Consider the following 16306-nt stretch of genomic DNA (forward strand, 5'->3'; position numbering starts at 1 on the left):
AATTCGAACAAAATGACTTCCCATGCCCCACCCGCCACACTACATCCACATAAATGTGTGCTAAATACATATATACGTGGCGTCTATGTTTCAAATATAGATTTGAAAAAGGCTTCAGTGCGTGGCTATAAAAGCTACTATCGCTGTATTGCTTTCATTTCAAGAAGACGGTTGTTTCTCGCGCACGACACAAACACACAATGTAAAAAAAAAAAAAAAAAAACATTCTGAAAGCTACATACCTAATATATGACGAAAAGGGCTCCTTGAAAAAAAAAACAAAAAAAAAACATACGACTTAAAAATCTCCTTCTGGTGCCGCGTATGACTTTCCTGCCCCTCGTCGCGCAGCCCATAAAGATATACAATACGCCCACCGGTAAACAGTGCAAAGGCTACAGTGATAACAACGTAGACTTAAGGCACGATGTGCCCACCCGAGCGGTAAAAGCTGTAGCCGCCCGAGTGCTAAAATGATGTGATTCACTCTTTGTTGAAAGTGGCGTACTTCCTACTGTACGCAAGGGAACTATTGCGCTGATGGAGGAGGAAGTGGGTATTCACCTGGGCGTATGTGCAAATACGCACACACACACCGTGCGGGGACGCTACTTTGCACTTTTGTACATTTCGCAGGCCACAGAGTGTTGTGAACAAGCCTGCCAAAATCTGCCATTTATTGCTTTGAAAACAAAACCAAAAGCAAACAAAACAAAAAAGGCGTTCGCGCAAAGCCTTCACGTCGTTTCCTTGGCTTCGAGCGGAAGATTACGATGCTCGACGACCGATTTGCGCGTAACGCCTGCTCTAGCAGTTCAGCGGCGGGAGCATCCCGCCGCGTGGTTCGTCAGCAACAGATCCCGTTTCGGGAAACTTGCCACGGAAAGTGTAAATCAGGCGTGTCGAACTCACATTTGCTGTGCGCCACGTCGAATTAATAGACACACACACACAAATCGATGAATAACTATATTTCAAATCAGGAGCCAGTAAAAAAAAAAAAAAAAAAAAAAAAAAAGCTGTTAGTTGAGTATATTTTGAAATGGGGATTGGGAAGAAAAATGTTTGCAATCAACGTTTTTAAAAGTGAAGCCGTTTTGCAATGTTGTTATTTTAGCCAGAAACACATGAAGTTGACACACTTGATTTGCTGTTTGCGGGCCATGTAAATTGATGCGGTGGGCCGGATGTGGCTCGCGGGCCTTGAGTTTGACGCCTGTGGTGTAAATTGTAGCAGAACAAAAATAAGCAGCGTGACGGCCATAAAGTGCAAAAACGGCTCCAATGTCGGTTACAACAATTTCAGTTTTGGGTTTTTTTTTGTGTGTGTGGTTAATTTTTTTCAATAAATACACATAGAGAGCACGTTAAAAAAAAAAAAAAGCAGCTTTTTATTCCTCTTGAAAGGAACATGAATGAAAAGGAACATTTGATCGATCACTACGCAGAGTGGCCTGCAGGGGGCGTCGCAGCGCCGGCCTCATACTTGAACCTCCCCCCCCCCCCCGCAAGCTTTGCACCTGATTTTTGGTTGTTGTTGTTGTTTTTTTGGGTGCACTCGCCTCCGAAAACAAGCGCAGAGGAGAGCGAGAGCCCCCGTTGTCCTCCTTTTTTGATTTTATTCCCCGCGCATGCTACATGCTACATGCTAACGACGCGTCGCGTCTCGGTCGTGCTGGCGGCTTGGATCAAAGTGTCTCCTCCTTTCCCTCGCACCGTGTTGGTGTTCACGATGGCCGTTGTTGTGTTTGGATGACTTTTGGAACAGACTCCCTTTTTTTTCCCCTCCCTCCGAGGGATGATTTATGACTATTTTTACTTAATTTTTTTTTTTTTTTAATGAAATTACCAAACTGTGATGGAACCATCCAGAACCATCCAATTTGGCGCTTCTCTAAATGGACTTCCTACCTTCTCGACGTGACCCGCAGGGCTCCAAAAAATCCGGATATATTTTTGGGCTGTTGTTGTTCAACACACGTTCTGTGATCCGGAGTTTCGTTTTTAAAATCTTTAAAGTGTGTAAAACAGTCTCCGAGGCGATTTCGGGGTGATTTCCCATAAGCGGTCTCTTCATTGGGGATCTATCTAGGAGGGTCTGTCGTTGTCTGTGAACTGGAAATCGGTTTTACGCGCAGGAAGAAAGAAAAAAAAAAATCGACATAAAAAACGTCATGATGATGATTTTGGGCTGTCGGGTGCGGATTTCTTTTCGAGACTAGAGCGGTCCCGTAATTGAAATATATAACAGACTTTTTTTGTTTTTTTTTTGCTCTGAAAAACTTTCTCCCTTTAACGTGAAGACTTTTTCTACCGCCGTCGCCGTCGCAAACCCACGCACACGGTTGCCGATTTCCCGGACAGCCTCGTCCCCGGAACCGATGTGAGCCGGTCGCGTGAGCCAGCATGCCCCCGGGGCTCCCCGCGAACTGCACCTGGGACGAGATCCGTAACGCCAGCCGGCCGGGCCTCGACCCGGAGCCGCCCCCGCTCAACTACTACAGCCCGCCCCTCCTCGCGCTCATCACGGCGGCGTGCGCGCTGCTGTCCCTGGTGGGCGTGACCGGCAACGTCTTGACCATCGCGGTGGTGGCCAAATATCGCGATATGCGCACCACCACCAACTTGTACCTGTGCAGCATGGCCGCGTCCGACCTGCTCATCTTCCTGTGCATGCCGCTCGACCTCTACCGCATGTGGCGCTACCGCCCGTGGCGCCTGGGCGACGCGCTCTGCAAGCTCTTCCAGTTCGTGTCCGAGTCGAGCACCTACTCGACCATCCTGAGCATCACGGCGCTGTCCGTGGAGCGCTACGTGGCCATCTGCTTCCCGCTGCGCGCCAAGGCCCTGGTGACCAAGCGGCGGGTGCGCGGGCTCATCCTGCTCCTGTGGTGCGTGGCCACGCTGAGCGCGGGGCCCGTCTTCGTCATGGTGGGCGTGGAGCGGGACCAGCCCAACGGCACCGACGCGCCGGCGCCGGAGGAGGACACGCGGGAGTGCAAGATGACGCACTACGCCGTGGAGTCGGGCCTGATGGGCGCCATGGTGTGGCTGAGCTCCGTCTTCTTCTTCATGCCCGTCTTCTGCCTCACGGTGCTCTACAGCCTCATCGGCCGCCGCCTGCGGCGCCGCCGTCGCGGGACCGACGTCGGCTCGTGCGTGGCGCACCGGGACAAGAGCCACCGGCAGACCGTCAAGATGTTGGGTGGGTTTCGCGCGCTCACACGCTACAGATACTTAGCTTCCGTGGGAACCGCCGTAGACGGGCGAACGATGGCATCTCCGCGGCGGTCGTAACTTCTAGCGACCGGATATGCCAACGCAAATGGTGCAGCGACACACGTAGACAGACAATACAGTACAACGACACCCGGGCGTAGACAGCGGAACCTCGATTTACAAACTGAATTGGTTCTAGAACGGGCTTTGTAAAACTGAGCACAAGCTTCCCATTACAAATCACGTCAACGGGAATAATTGGCTCCCGCGCCGACAAAAGTTCCCCGTTTACGACAAGGTCTGCACACTTTGAGCATTACTTAAAGACTCTCTCTATATTGAACATGAAAAGGGGCGATCGATCAAAAATCTCTATAATCAAGTTCAACGGAAGGAAAAAAGTCAGATGCGGCGTCTAACGCTGACCAGCAGAGGACAGTGTTCGCTGCTTGGTGTTTTTGGCCAGAGGGGGAAACTCGGCATTATGAAGATATCGCGAAGGTTATGGACAAAACGTTCTCTCTTTTTTTGGGTGTTTTATAGCAAAATAATTCCCAAAAAATCTTGGTTTTCTTGGACCCAATGCGCTAGCAAAATGCGAAAATAAAGGGGGAAAACACAGAAAAGGCACGACAGCACTAGAAGAAGAAGCAAAAGTAGCGATTGACCGCTACGCCGGAGAAGCAAAAGAGTCACCGAATTGATGGATGACATTTTGGTTCGTTCTGTGGTTTGCAAATGCGATCGTTCGATAATCCAGGCGTTTTTAAACGGAGATTCCGTAGTATTCTTCATCCTCTGCGAAGAGCGACTAACTTCACAGCGAACCCCCATTACCCGCGGGGGGATAGGGAGCGACCGCGAATTGCGAAAATCAGCGATTAACTGAAGGCCGTTATAATTCCATTGTCCCCAAATCTGGAAAAAGCCAGAATGCGCCGCCAAGTAATGGTCCCTGTGCTCCTGCTCCCGTCCAGTGGTGGTGGTTCTGGCCTTCGTCCTGTGCTGGCTGCCGTTCCACGTGTGCCGCTACCTGCAGTTCCGCTCGCTGGACGCGCCGTCCCCGCTGCTGTCCGCCCTGTCCGAGCACTGCAGCCTGCTGTCGGTGGTTCTCTTCTACCTGAGCGCCGCCATCAACCCCATCCTCTACAACACCATGTCCTGGAAGTACCGCGGGGCGGCGGCGCGCCTCTTCGGCCTCGGCGGCCAGCGGCTGCCTCGGACCCGCACCGCCAGCGCGCTGAAGGCCGTGGCGGACGGCTGGACGGAGTCCAGCGTCAGCTTCTAAAGCCTCGGGTGGGCCGGCCGGCCAATCGCGGGGCACATCGATGAGCCACCTTTCATACTCGCATTCACACTTAAGGACAATTTAGAGTCTTCACTGAACCTGATATGCACGATTTTTCTTTTTCTTTTTCTTTTTAAATGCCGGAGATGAAAACGCAGCCCGGATTCGAACCAACAACTTCAGAACTCAAGCAGATCGCTTGATCACTATTCGCTTGCACTCTTATGTGTCGCTCATAAAGCTATTGACCTTGCACGCCTGTCCGCTGTAAAAATCTACTGCGGCCCTTGAACGCAACAGTTTGGCTGGGTTCAATGAACGACATCACGTCACATTGCAACCAGCGATACGTTTCACACACTTTCGAACCCGTTCATAAACTTTGCTCGAGTTCTACAGTATTTCTTTTCTGGATGACAACGAAAGCACTGTAGAAGTCGTGACTCCACCGTTTGCGCGTGCTCTATTATTTCCTGCCGTTGTGTGCCAGTAATGTGCAGTTTGACATTATCAAGAATCCTGACATAATCTTTGACTGACCCCCACAGGGGGGAATTCAAGAGTCATTTTATATATATTTTTTTGTCTTAATGTAGCAGTTGTTGCCCTCTGTTACCTAAAATATACTTATTCATTTATCTCATTAAATAATTGTATTGATTCATTGTAAATAAATAGCAAAAAAAATAAAAATAATCAAAAAAACTTGACATTTGTATTTATTGTATTTGTCAATTAATTATAATTTCTAAATAGCAAAATGAAAAGGAATCATATTTTATCATTAGAATAAACTAAATGGATGGATAGTTCACAAAATTATACAGACACATTTGAACTTTTTTAAAAAAAAGTTACATTTTTTTAACTTTTGTTTCCCATCTATGAATGATATATATATATATATATATCTTAAAAAATATATGGAAACTCTACAGGCAATGTTTGAAGCAACAGTTACCAATTTGCAATTGTTATTTAAGTGTAAAAAAACATTGCCCTCAAATTTGTTCAGATTCTGCTTTCCTAGTCCCGTGATGTCCACTTGTTGCTAGGCAGACTTCACAGGGCTCAATTCTGCCCTGTATCGTCCCACGTTTGGAAGCTCAGTTAGTCTCAAGTCTTAAGAGCTTTTGCCGTTTGTTGCCGGTTGGAAAGTTTTTCAGTCACGTCGCAAAATGCCGACAAGCTGTGAAATAATAACACGTCGGCATTTTGCAATTATCATTCCATGTTGTTTCTTGAAGAATTATGTCAATTCCGCAGGCCTTTTACAAGCGACTGCAAATGACTCGGCAAATGAGTCAAACATTGAGCCAGTGTATAAAAATGTCTTTCTTGTTTTGGATGATGCTCATGGTTAAAGATGTCCTTTTGTGAGAATTGTCATGATTCTAAAGGCAGAAGTTTGTGCTGGTTGTACCTAATATTGTGGGCTTTTGATGCGCGTTCTACGATGCCTTATTATATGTGCACATTTTGTCTCCTTGTAAATAGATGCTTTGCAGTCATTAAAGGTGTAACCATGAGTTTGATTCTGTTTACTTATTAGATATTTTGGTTGTTATTGACTCACTCCTAATAGTTTGACGTTATCTAAATACACCGATCGGTGAGGTGGACACAGCCGCGTCTAAACGTCGTCAATAAACATTGAGAAAAACAAAACAAAACAAACAAACAAAAAAAACACCGGCCGGAAATCTGAACTGCAGCGAAAGCATAGACAATTGGCGTAAATACGCTACATATGGCGACATCCGTCGACCAGAGCCCGCTAGCACGCTTGGCCACAACGTAACACACAAAAATAAACACCCGTAATCAACGTCAGAAAAAAATAACATTTATTGGGCATAAATATATTATATATACGCTACCGATACAGTTACGTCTTACATACATAGGGTAGTATTTGCAAAAAAACAAACAAAAAAAAAACAAATCTATACATTAAAATTGATATGGCAGTTTCTTTTTATATAATGCATATGAAATTGTCTAACATTTACAATACAAGAAGAAGAAAAGCATGACTTTCTTAAAAAAAAAAAAAAAAAAAAAAAATCTCAAATTCGTAGACCTTGACAACCTGGAATGTTCGCTCTTAAAATTGTGAGGTAAAAAATACACTTTTTGATTTGTTTTCCGTTTTGTGTCTCCGCACTCTGTGGCCAATCGCTCAGTCCCCAATAAATCTCTAGTTGCTGTCAAGAAAAAAAAATCAATTAAACAACAACAACAATGGAAAAAAAAACCCCCAAAAAAACATACAAAACAAACCCGAAAAATGGAAATAAAAACAAGGCACAGATGTGTGTGTGTGTGTGTGTGTGTGTGTGTGTGTGTGGGTTGTTTGTGTTTCTGCATGGACAATCAAGATCTGTTTATTAATATGGAATCAAAAATAAAACGAAATAGGGGAGGAACCTGCCGCGCTAAATGGGCCGCGGAAGGACTGGAAACTTGATTGCGCTACATGACGCATGCGGAATCCCCATTTGTTCCATCAACTCTACTTCTGTCTTGTTCCTCTTAAAGTGAAATTAAACAAAACAAAAACAATAGGGGAGTAACTCGCGTGACGAAAAGTTTAGGCTGGTGGGCTCCCGGGTGAAATTTCCGGATGAATCTAAAATGCACTCTAACCTTTACAGGTCTCTAAAATGGAACTGATGGGAAATAACAACTACATTTCTATTCATAACGCCCAGATAAATCAAGATAATTCGGGTTACAGCTCCATGTTCTGCACTGTGTAAAAGGGCAGTTCGGTGCCAACAAACAACCTGGCGCCGGAGGGCAACAGGTCACCCCTAAGGACCGTATGTGGAGCCCTTGGGCACGTTCTAAAAATAGCTCTAGAGTTATAGGACATTGTGATTTCCTAGGAATGTTGTACAAGGGATCCTTTGAAAATGTGAACACGTGCAGACATGTAAAGAAATGAAGCGCTGCATTTGATTTGTTTTTGAATGTAAATCTTGGACGAAAGACTTTGAAGTTGACCTATAAAGGTCAGAGTGCATTTTAAGTTCATTAAGTTGAAATTTCACCTGAAAGCCAAATATCGCTCACTTTTCGCTAGTAGGGTGATTCACCACGCATGCGAACGAACTCTCCCTCCCGCGTCACCAAGTGGCGGGCGCCGACCCCAAACGTGGTCGGTTGACGTGACACAAAACAATAATTACACGCGAGCGACGAACGTTAACAGCCTGCCAGTAGTGTTTTGGATCAATATATCAGCCCCCGCCCATCAGGACTAATAACGCTCGTGGTGATATAAAAGTGCTTCAACTTAGGCTAATCGTAAATGTACTTACCTCCTCTAATAGCTCTATAGATATCTCTGTACTGTATATCGTCTCTTAGCAAAAAAAATTTAAATACTGGATACAAAACACTCACCACTACAAGAACTTGTCAATAAACTTGCCCCCCTGCGCTAGTTGCTTATGTGATTGTTTTTAGCCCCCCCGCATCAGTCACTTTCTGTACGAGACTGTCCTCCTCTCCTCTAGGGGGCGACATGTTTCGACAATGGCACATTTTGTTTTACCCCCCCCCCCCGCCCGCCAAAAAAAAAGAAACAAAAAACAATCATGAACCATATTATTGAAAATAAGCATAATCACAGATCAAGGTAATGTTTTTTTTTGTCCTTTTTCATCAGAGAGTAATAGTAATAATAATAATTAAAAAAATAATAATAATAGTAATGCTGCTGTCTCGTTACATAATAACATCACAGAACCCTTGGTCAGAACATCGAGTGAAGCCTGCACTTTGGCAAAAAAACTAACAGAAAAAAGACATTATCAGAAGCTTCATTACAACGAAAAAAAAAACAAAACGAAAGAAGCCAAAGGCAGGAACATTTGTCTTTGCTACATGTTTATCTAAGCATGAACAACAACGACTCAGCCGAGCGTGGGCCAAACAAGAGATGAAATTCAAATAAAAACAACAACAAAACAAACCAAAAAAAACAGTACATATGTATTTGGTTACAAGTTTTATAACTGCCGGATCCCAACAACTGTAAGAGAAATACTCAAAAAGGTTACCGAGAGATAAGGAATGCTGGCCTTAATCATCATTCTAAAAACATGCTACGAGGAAGAAGTAGAAGAAAAAAATTAGTATATAACTACACTTGTCTCTTAATCTTTTTAAACAATAAATAAATGAAGATTGCACTGTAATTGGCATTGTAAAGTACTGTATGCAAATATATAGTATAAATAAAGTCAACCTAACCCCCCCCCCCCCCCCCCCCAAAAAAAAAAAAAAAAAAAAAAAACGAAATAAAAATGTTCTACCATCATCCCCCCCCCCATCGACTTTGGCAAAATAAAAAATAGAAGTATTTGAGCGAGTAAACCACACGACAAGGCACAGCGTCCAAAGAGGACGACGACGCAAAAAAGCGGCGAGGAAGACGAGAAGGGCGAGCGGCGGCGGCGGCGGCGGCAACAAAGAGGAGGTGGGCTGGTCTTTTTAAGGACCTCTTTTTTTTTTTTTTTTTTTAATTTGTTTTTTTTTTTTTTTTTATTTCCCTGAGGTACGTTACAGGCCTCATGTGCGGACTCCATTTCATACGGGTCAGGGCGACCTCTTTGGGCTGTGTACCTTGGCTTTGTGTTTATTAGAGGGAGGGTGTTCAGAATGCCCGGTGTATCCATTGAGAGGCGGGATTTATAAAAAAAAAAAAAAAAAAAAAGAGACGGGTGGATTGATTGAAAAGCGAGAGCGCGGCGTCAAAGGTAATTAGGCAGAACGGCGGAGGGCAGAAAAGCAGTGGACTCTTCCAACGTTATCGATTGACTTTCACACGGCCCCGTGAAGGGCGGCGATTATCCAGACTCGAAGCCGTTGCCTTGCACTTGAGCGCTCGCCGATACCGAATGCAGATACCGCTCGTACTTTTGCTACATACAAATCCAGTTAACGCAGGCGGTGCTTTCTAATGCACATGACGATTCGCCCGTGTGTAGTGCCAACTGCTGGCGAGGAGGACCTACTCGATGTCAGACTTTTTTATTTTTTTTTATTTTGCTTGAAGTATCGGTGGCCGGTATCGTTGAAATTAGGCCGGTGTCGGCCCAATGCCTGGTATCGGTAGTTTCCCATCTCCGTGTTTTATACACGGGGTCTGTCTACTACTACTCTCTTACAAATTTTGCAGGATCGCTACGTGAAAGAGGCATTTTAAAAATGGGAATATCCCGCCCTTTTCCAGGTCACTGTTCCATGCGAAGAGGGGGACAAAGGTCACCCGGCGATTTACCGCCTTTTCGAGGTAGTAACGGAGCCGTAACACAAGCGGGAGGTCACCCGTGGCGTGTTAAAAGTGACTGCGTGTCGGTTTGAAAAGTCGACATGAAAGTCCACTTGACACTTTTCCGCCCTCTGAGGTAGTATCAGAGCCGGTTAGGGTTAGGCGCTTGTGTGTTAAGGGTCACTCACTTCTCCCGCCCTGTTGTGTTCAAATACACGGTCACAACGTATGATCACAGAATCGCTGCAAAAGTGCACACTGTTGCGGTAATATCCTGCCTTTACTGGGTTCTGTGTGAAAGGCAAAGGCGGCTGTTTTGGCTCTGATGCGGCAACTTTGCAGGATCTCACATTGCTGAAAACCAGGAATTTTGTTCACTGGGTTCCGTGTGAAAGGCAAAGGCGGATGAATGCAGGTTTATCTGTTACGGCTCTGATGCAACCATTTTCTAGGGTTTCTGTGTGAAAGTGGCTCAAGTCCATTTCACACTGCCAGGAATTATTCGGCGGTGAGTCGACATGCCAATTTTCAACAGAGGCGGTGTGCAAGGCGGAAACAGAGGTACACTCACTTCTCCCGCCCCGGTTGTGTCGAAAGCAAAGGCGCTGCTGGACGTATCCAATTGTCAAGAATGCCGTGTCACTGTGTGAAAAGTGCACAAAGATGCGGCAAACAAACCCGACTTTTTATGGGGGGAGTTCCGTGTAAAAGGCAAAAGCGGCAAAACACTGTGGTGTTCTGGTGCGGAAATTTTGCGGGATGTCTGCGTGAAAGGGGCTACAGAGTGAAACGGCACCGGAGGAGGCGGCAAAGCTGTGCTCTAGTTTAATGCCCCGACTGGGTTCCGATCTGATCCCGAATCAGTGCGTCGAGCCTGGCCAACGCCATCGCTTTCAATGCAATTCTGGATATTTGTTTAAAAAATACAAATACATTTCTGGCATGTGTGTGTGTATATATATTTATATATATATATTTCTATTTTATATTTATATTAGATAACTGGTTTTCCATTCTAAAAAAAAAAAAAAAAAAGAAAAAACAATCACAGGATAGCAGCATCTTACATCACACGTGTATTGCATCACTTTGGCGAGCGTTAGGAAGCAGAGCGTGTGACACCGGGTGAGTCATTGTCGACGCACAATTGTATGTGTGTGTGTGCGTGTAAATGTGTGTATCATCAAATATGCGCGGCTAAAGCTTTGAATGCCTAACTTACAATATGGCTGAGTGGATAAAGACTGCAGCAAACAAGCCCCCCCCCAAAAAAAGGTAAATAATGAAAAGATTAAGGCAACGAACCAGGAAATGTACACGTCCTCTAATTGAAATGATTTAAAAAAAAAAAAACGCAAGTCGGTCTGAGTGACTGCTCACAGATATTTTAAGGCTTGTGGATGAGTTTTCTCGCCCTCAGCGAAGAGGTACATCCCGGCTACAAAGAGAAAACACGGGGGGAAAAAAGTCTTAAGAAGAAGAAGAAGAAGTAGAGCGTCTCAAGTGTTTTTCTCGACGATCTGTTATAAAAAAAAAAAAGTTTCTCTTGGGTTTCGCTTTCTATCCTGTCGTGAAAAAAAAAAAAAAAAAAAGAACAAGAACAAAAAAAGATTCCCTCACTTCATGAAGAAGTACTGCAGCAAGCAGGCGATGAGGATGGAGAGGCCGGCGAAGGCACACACGATGAGCGCGGCGAAGCGCTCGTCGCTCGACATGAGGCTCGCCGCCGCCCCTCGGCCGGAGCCGGCGAAGGGGACGCAGGCGCCGCCCGCCGCCGCGGACCCGGCCCCCGACGCCTCCTGGCGCCGCAGCGTGAACTGGGACGAGGGGCTGAGCGGCCCGCACAGTTCCTGGCACGAGTCCTGGCAGCGGCGGCAGGCGCTCACGCGGAAGCGGTAGTCCGTGTTGCCCTGCAGACCCGAGAACTGGAAGGCGCCCTCCTCGCCCTTAAACACCTGTCACACAAGACGCGACTCGTAAAGTAAAAAGTATGTTGCATGAGATACTCTGACAAGTACAATTTATCCCCCAAATGACTAAAGTTGTAAAGTAAAAATGTACCCTTTTGCTGATTTAGTGCTCAAGACAAAAACATCATTGCTTTGGCGCCATCTGGTGGCAACCCGGTGCCAAGGAATTATGTTGTGGTGAGTTGAGGAGCTTCATTCAAGGGCAAAAGTAAATATAAATATAGACCTTTAGGAGGTATAAATATTAATGGTATAATAGATATTTAGGGGGCGGGTGTCATTTCCTCTGGATTTTCGCGGTTGGTCCCGACTACCTTCAGGGGTTGACTATATTTTCATCATCATTCGCTCTCTCTCCAACGCACTCACACTTACAAACAGCAGCCGAGACTGCGGGTGATTGTCAGCGGTCGATCATAAAATTGCGGCCAAAATCGTCAATAGTAAATTATTGGCGTTTTGGACTGGCACTGCACTTCCATTTTCTGCGTGTGTTGTCCATCAGTGCACGCTTTCATCTTTTTGCTGCTCCTTGAAAACATTCACACGCATGCCAAGAATAGGAACACTACAGAACCCGTAACACGCCCATCTTAAAATCTCGACCCAGGCTTTATGTGAGTCAAACAATAGGTTTTACAATCTTACTGTCGGTCTACAAACGTCGTAAACTGTCAGTACAATAATCCCCCGCATATTTGCAGTTGACGATTTATACTGTATCTTTTTTTTTTTTTTTTTACTATCAGATAAAATGAACTACTCGTTTTTCGTCTTCTCAAACGCCCAAAGATTAAACAGTGACAGTCGCGGAAACTATGATCCCCAAACACGTCAGTCAATATCATTTCAAACTCATCGAACGTTTATTAGCTGACCTTTTTAATAGCCGCACAGCAGAGCAAAAACATACACGTGGTGAAGACTGGCTGGGAACTTCTGCTAGAAACCCGGGCTAAACTTAGCCCCTCCCCAAAATACAAAAAATTGACACCAAGTACTACTTTTCTATTAGCCAGGGCTTAGGCGCCATCTTGTGGCATCTGAGGGCGTTACAAAAAGAGCACAAAAATACAGCGATAACCACAAATTTGTGAATAGTGAACCGTGACTACATGGCTACTAAGCTTGCCTCGCCTATGAGTGTGTGCGCGTGCGTCCGTACCTGCTTGTATTCGGACTCGCGGCCCACCAGAACCTGCAGCACGTAGCTGACGGGGTCCCCTCTCATCGGTGGGACGGTCTCCCACGTGATTTCGCACACGTTCCCTTCTAGCTGGTGCACCCTGGGAGCTGTCACGTGGAACAAAGGGGGGGGGGGAATAAAAATCAAAAATCAAAATCAATAGGATTCTCACGTGTACATGTGTAAGTGAGTGGGGAGGAGGTGGCGCTTGGGGGTACCTTTGAGGGCGGGGGGCACGGACTTGGTGGTGGAGAAGGTGTGGCTGTTCGAGAAGGGGCCCTCGCCGGCGTCGCTGATGGCCTGTATTCTGAACGTGTAGCTGCTGGATTCAGTCAGCCGCTGGACCTTGTAGGTGTGACTGGGGCCCCGGTAGATGGTCAGGAACCTGTCGACAGATGGGGACAAGCGTTGCATAGAGGACAAGCGCCACAGAAAATGGGTGGACAGCTGGATGGATGGATTTGGGGGTGGGGGGGGGGTTACTCTTTTCACGGTTTACATGCAAAACACACGCTCTCTCGGGTTTACGTCTGGAGATTGACTTGGCCAGCCTTTTATTGGCCTGAGTCTTCCAGACAGAACTCATTGAAGTGAGGACGCTGTTGCATCCGAAGTGCGCATTCCCGCACCTATTGCGGCTTCCGACATTCAGATAATTACTATAGATACGTAGCGATGTTGGTGTCTGGGACAATTGTTTTCAACATAAAGGGGCGAGGGCATTGAGCCATGAAGCATTCCGCCTGTTACTACGTCAGAAGCCAGCAAATTCAGGGGTCGACGTGCACCCTTTATCGTATCCTAACTTATCACATGCTATCTTATTGTATCATATCGATTTGCGGCTTATTTTGTCGTACCGTAGCATATCTTATTGTATTCTAATCATACCATATCTCAACTTCTCATATTTTGTATCTTATAGTTTTGTAACACACCATATCATATCTTAAAATATTTCATGGTATACTGTATGTAAGATAGGATATGACACCGTTGGCTTTATAATAATCAAGCGGCGAAACGTCTCACGAAACGCGGAGCAGCGATAACGCAGTGCAGGAGACGGACGATGGAGGTGAGTGAAGGTTTGGAAGGAAGCAGTAACTCCTGATGAGATCTTTATGCAGCTACAGTGCTGACAAGTGCATTTTTTTTTTGTTTTTGTTTTTTTTATTCTTGATGATTTATAGTTATTAACTCCCTTCTGGAACATCCACACCCTCTGCCAATTCTTTGCTATCGCTACTAAATCACTTTATTCAACATTCATTAAGATTGCTTTTTTTTTTTTTTTTTTTTTTTTTTTTTTTTTTTTAACTATTCACATTCTTTTTTTTTTAACTCTGTTGGGTAATATTAAAAAAACATGATTGGGTGACAGTATTAGGAACTGCTGTCAGTACACTTGTACACTGTAAAATACAACACGGCGTTTGGCAAGGAACTCAATTTGGTAAATAAAAATGGAATAATGTCTACAGCTAAATATAAGGAAAGACAAGTGCATTATTAAAAAAAAACTGATAATGGATCTTTAAAAAGTGTTGTGATGTATTATAATAATCCTAAAATATCGAGCTGAAGTTTTAATGTATTTTTTCTTATCAACCCCCCCCCCCCCCCCCCCCGTGGGTATTTATTCGAGGTAAGGCGCTTATCTTTCAGGATCCCCGCATGTGTGTGGTCCAGTTCTGCACGTGGCGTTTAATACATGCGACACAATCGACGCAGAAGAGTGAAACTAAAGTTAGTATAATAAATAAATAACAATAAATGCATTCATTGTGGCGCGGCGTCTATTTTTTTGTCATTCCAAATACTACAGGAGAAATTATTTGCGCATGATTAAAGTGACTTATACATTTCGACACATTGGAATTCATGTCGAAATGTATGGTGGTGGATGACATTATGATCTAATTTATGCCACACTCTCGTGCAAAGTCAGGTGTTAAAAAAAAAAAATAAAATTAAAAAAAATAAATAAAGAGCCTCCAATTTGCGACCTCTCCGCGTCATCTGGTGACAATCAATCATCATCACGCCACTGAACGCGGCTTCATTAACACTTTAACGAGGCCTCGACTCGGGTTCGTCGGACTAAACGGCGTTAACTCCGGCGAGCGAGAGGGCAAAGAAGGACAGCCGAACGCTGTTATGGTTCATCACTTCCATCCTCTACACGGCAATCTATTCGGTTCCACCTGCAACAATCTCGGGGCGTATTTTTTGATCTCAGAGAGGCTTTTAGTCTGGGTCACGTCGCCATGGAGATCGTAGAAGCGCAAAGGAAATGAGAAAAATATCAAGTGGCTGGATATTTTAGGCCAGAACATGTTGTGCTCTTCGAAAGAGAGAAGCGCAAAATTCACTCGCTGGACACTTGATTAGGCACACCTGCGCAGTTCCAGGTGCTTGGCACAGCTATTAGAGAGGGGAGGAGTTTATTTCACTCCGGACCTTTCTTTGTGCGGAAATATGTATAACATGAAATAAGATATTTTACCGATCATTGTACATTATATATATATATGTTTTTAAATGTAATTTAATATTTATAAAAATAAATTGTACTTTTATTTTGTTTTTTTCCCCCCTCTGTTTTAAATGTTTCGAAGCTGTTTTTTAAATGCTTTTAATCATGTCAAGCACATTGGGTTGGTTACCTTGCGTATGAAATGCGCTAGATAAATACATTTTGTAGCTTTTCTCACCTTTTCATATGAACTATCAATAAAAAAATAGAATCAACTATTGGATAATAATATGGACTTGCAATATTTATTGACATATACCAATGATAAAACTATTTGTACAAAGGCATTTTGGAATACATAATATATATAAAAGAAGACAGACTAATAATATAATGAATGAATATAAAAAATATAAATACTACAATAACTTTCAAAAATGTTTAATAAATACATAAAGACATATCACATAATTGTATTCTATAGTGTATTGAAGTGTTGAATCATAATATAATGAATATAATTATATCCCAGTACATTCTAATAATCAACGATATTGTAATAATTTAAGAGGATCGATCAATATTTTAAACACCAGCAGTACTTTTTTTTTTTTTTTTTTCTTGGGGGCGGAGGGGGCGGCATTTATTTTTCACTCAATGTTTGTTTGAGGCCTGGCATCTATTTGAAAGGAGGCCACCATTTGAGAAGCATAACTAACTGCTCTCTGACAATCTCCAATCTTCTTCAATTATTGCAATCCTTTGACGCACACTTCTTGTATTGGATCTCGCAGAAAAGTAGATTCACTTTGAATTCGATAAGAGGAATAAAAATGCATGAGGTGGTGCTGAGCGCCAATCGGAAGGAAGGTTATCAAAC

At 44.2% G+C, this 16306-nt stretch overlaps 2 protein-coding genes across 3 annotated transcripts in view; one reads left to right on the forward strand and one right to left on the reverse strand.

Annotated features, from left to right (window-relative positions):
* Window positions 1-1825: 1825 nt before the first annotated feature.
* ghsra (growth hormone secretagogue receptor a) lies at window positions 1826-5172 on the forward strand. The gene is made up of 2 exons (XM_061697175.1): window positions 1826-3205; window positions 4197-5172. Exons 1-2 carry the CDS (start codon window positions 2407-2409, stop codon window positions 4505-4507), a joined length of 1110 nt encoding a protein of 369 aa, XP_061553159.1. The 5' UTR covers window positions 1826-2406; the 3' UTR covers window positions 4508-5172.
* A 5671-nt stretch (window positions 5173-10843) lies between these two features.
* fndc3ba (fibronectin type III domain containing 3Ba) overlaps window positions 10844-16306 on the reverse strand; it is an 82266-nt gene continuing 76803 nt past the window's right edge. For both annotated transcript variants that reach the window (XM_061696688.1, XM_061696687.1), the window contains exons 25-27: window positions 13166-13332; window positions 12927-13054; window positions 10844-11746 (exon numbers count right to left, since the gene is read on the reverse strand). In XM_061696688.1, coding sequence (XP_061552672.1) covers window positions 11408-11746; window positions 12927-13054; window positions 13166-13332 — 634 coding nt within the window. In that variant the 3' untranslated portion in view covers window positions 10844-11407. The remainder of the gene's footprint in view (window positions 11747-12926; window positions 13055-13165; window positions 13333-16306) is intronic.

This window comes from Phycodurus eques, chromosome 14 (assembly GCF_024500275.1).
Source record: "Phycodurus eques isolate BA_2022a chromosome 14, UOR_Pequ_1.1, whole genome shotgun sequence".
Taxonomy (NCBI): Eukaryota; Metazoa; Chordata; class Actinopteri; order Syngnathiformes; family Syngnathidae; genus Phycodurus; species Phycodurus eques.

Bases quoted from the DNA above. Each gene is read 5' to 3' on its own strand.
- ghsra (XM_061697175.1), top strand. From the start codon at position 2,407: ATGCCCCCGGGGCTCCCCGCGAACTGCACCTGGGACGAGATCCGTAAC. The intron at 3,206-4,196 runs GTGGGTTTCGCG...GCTCCCGTCCAG, and splicing joins GCAGACCGTCAAGATGTTGG to TGGTGGTGGTTCTGGCCTTC.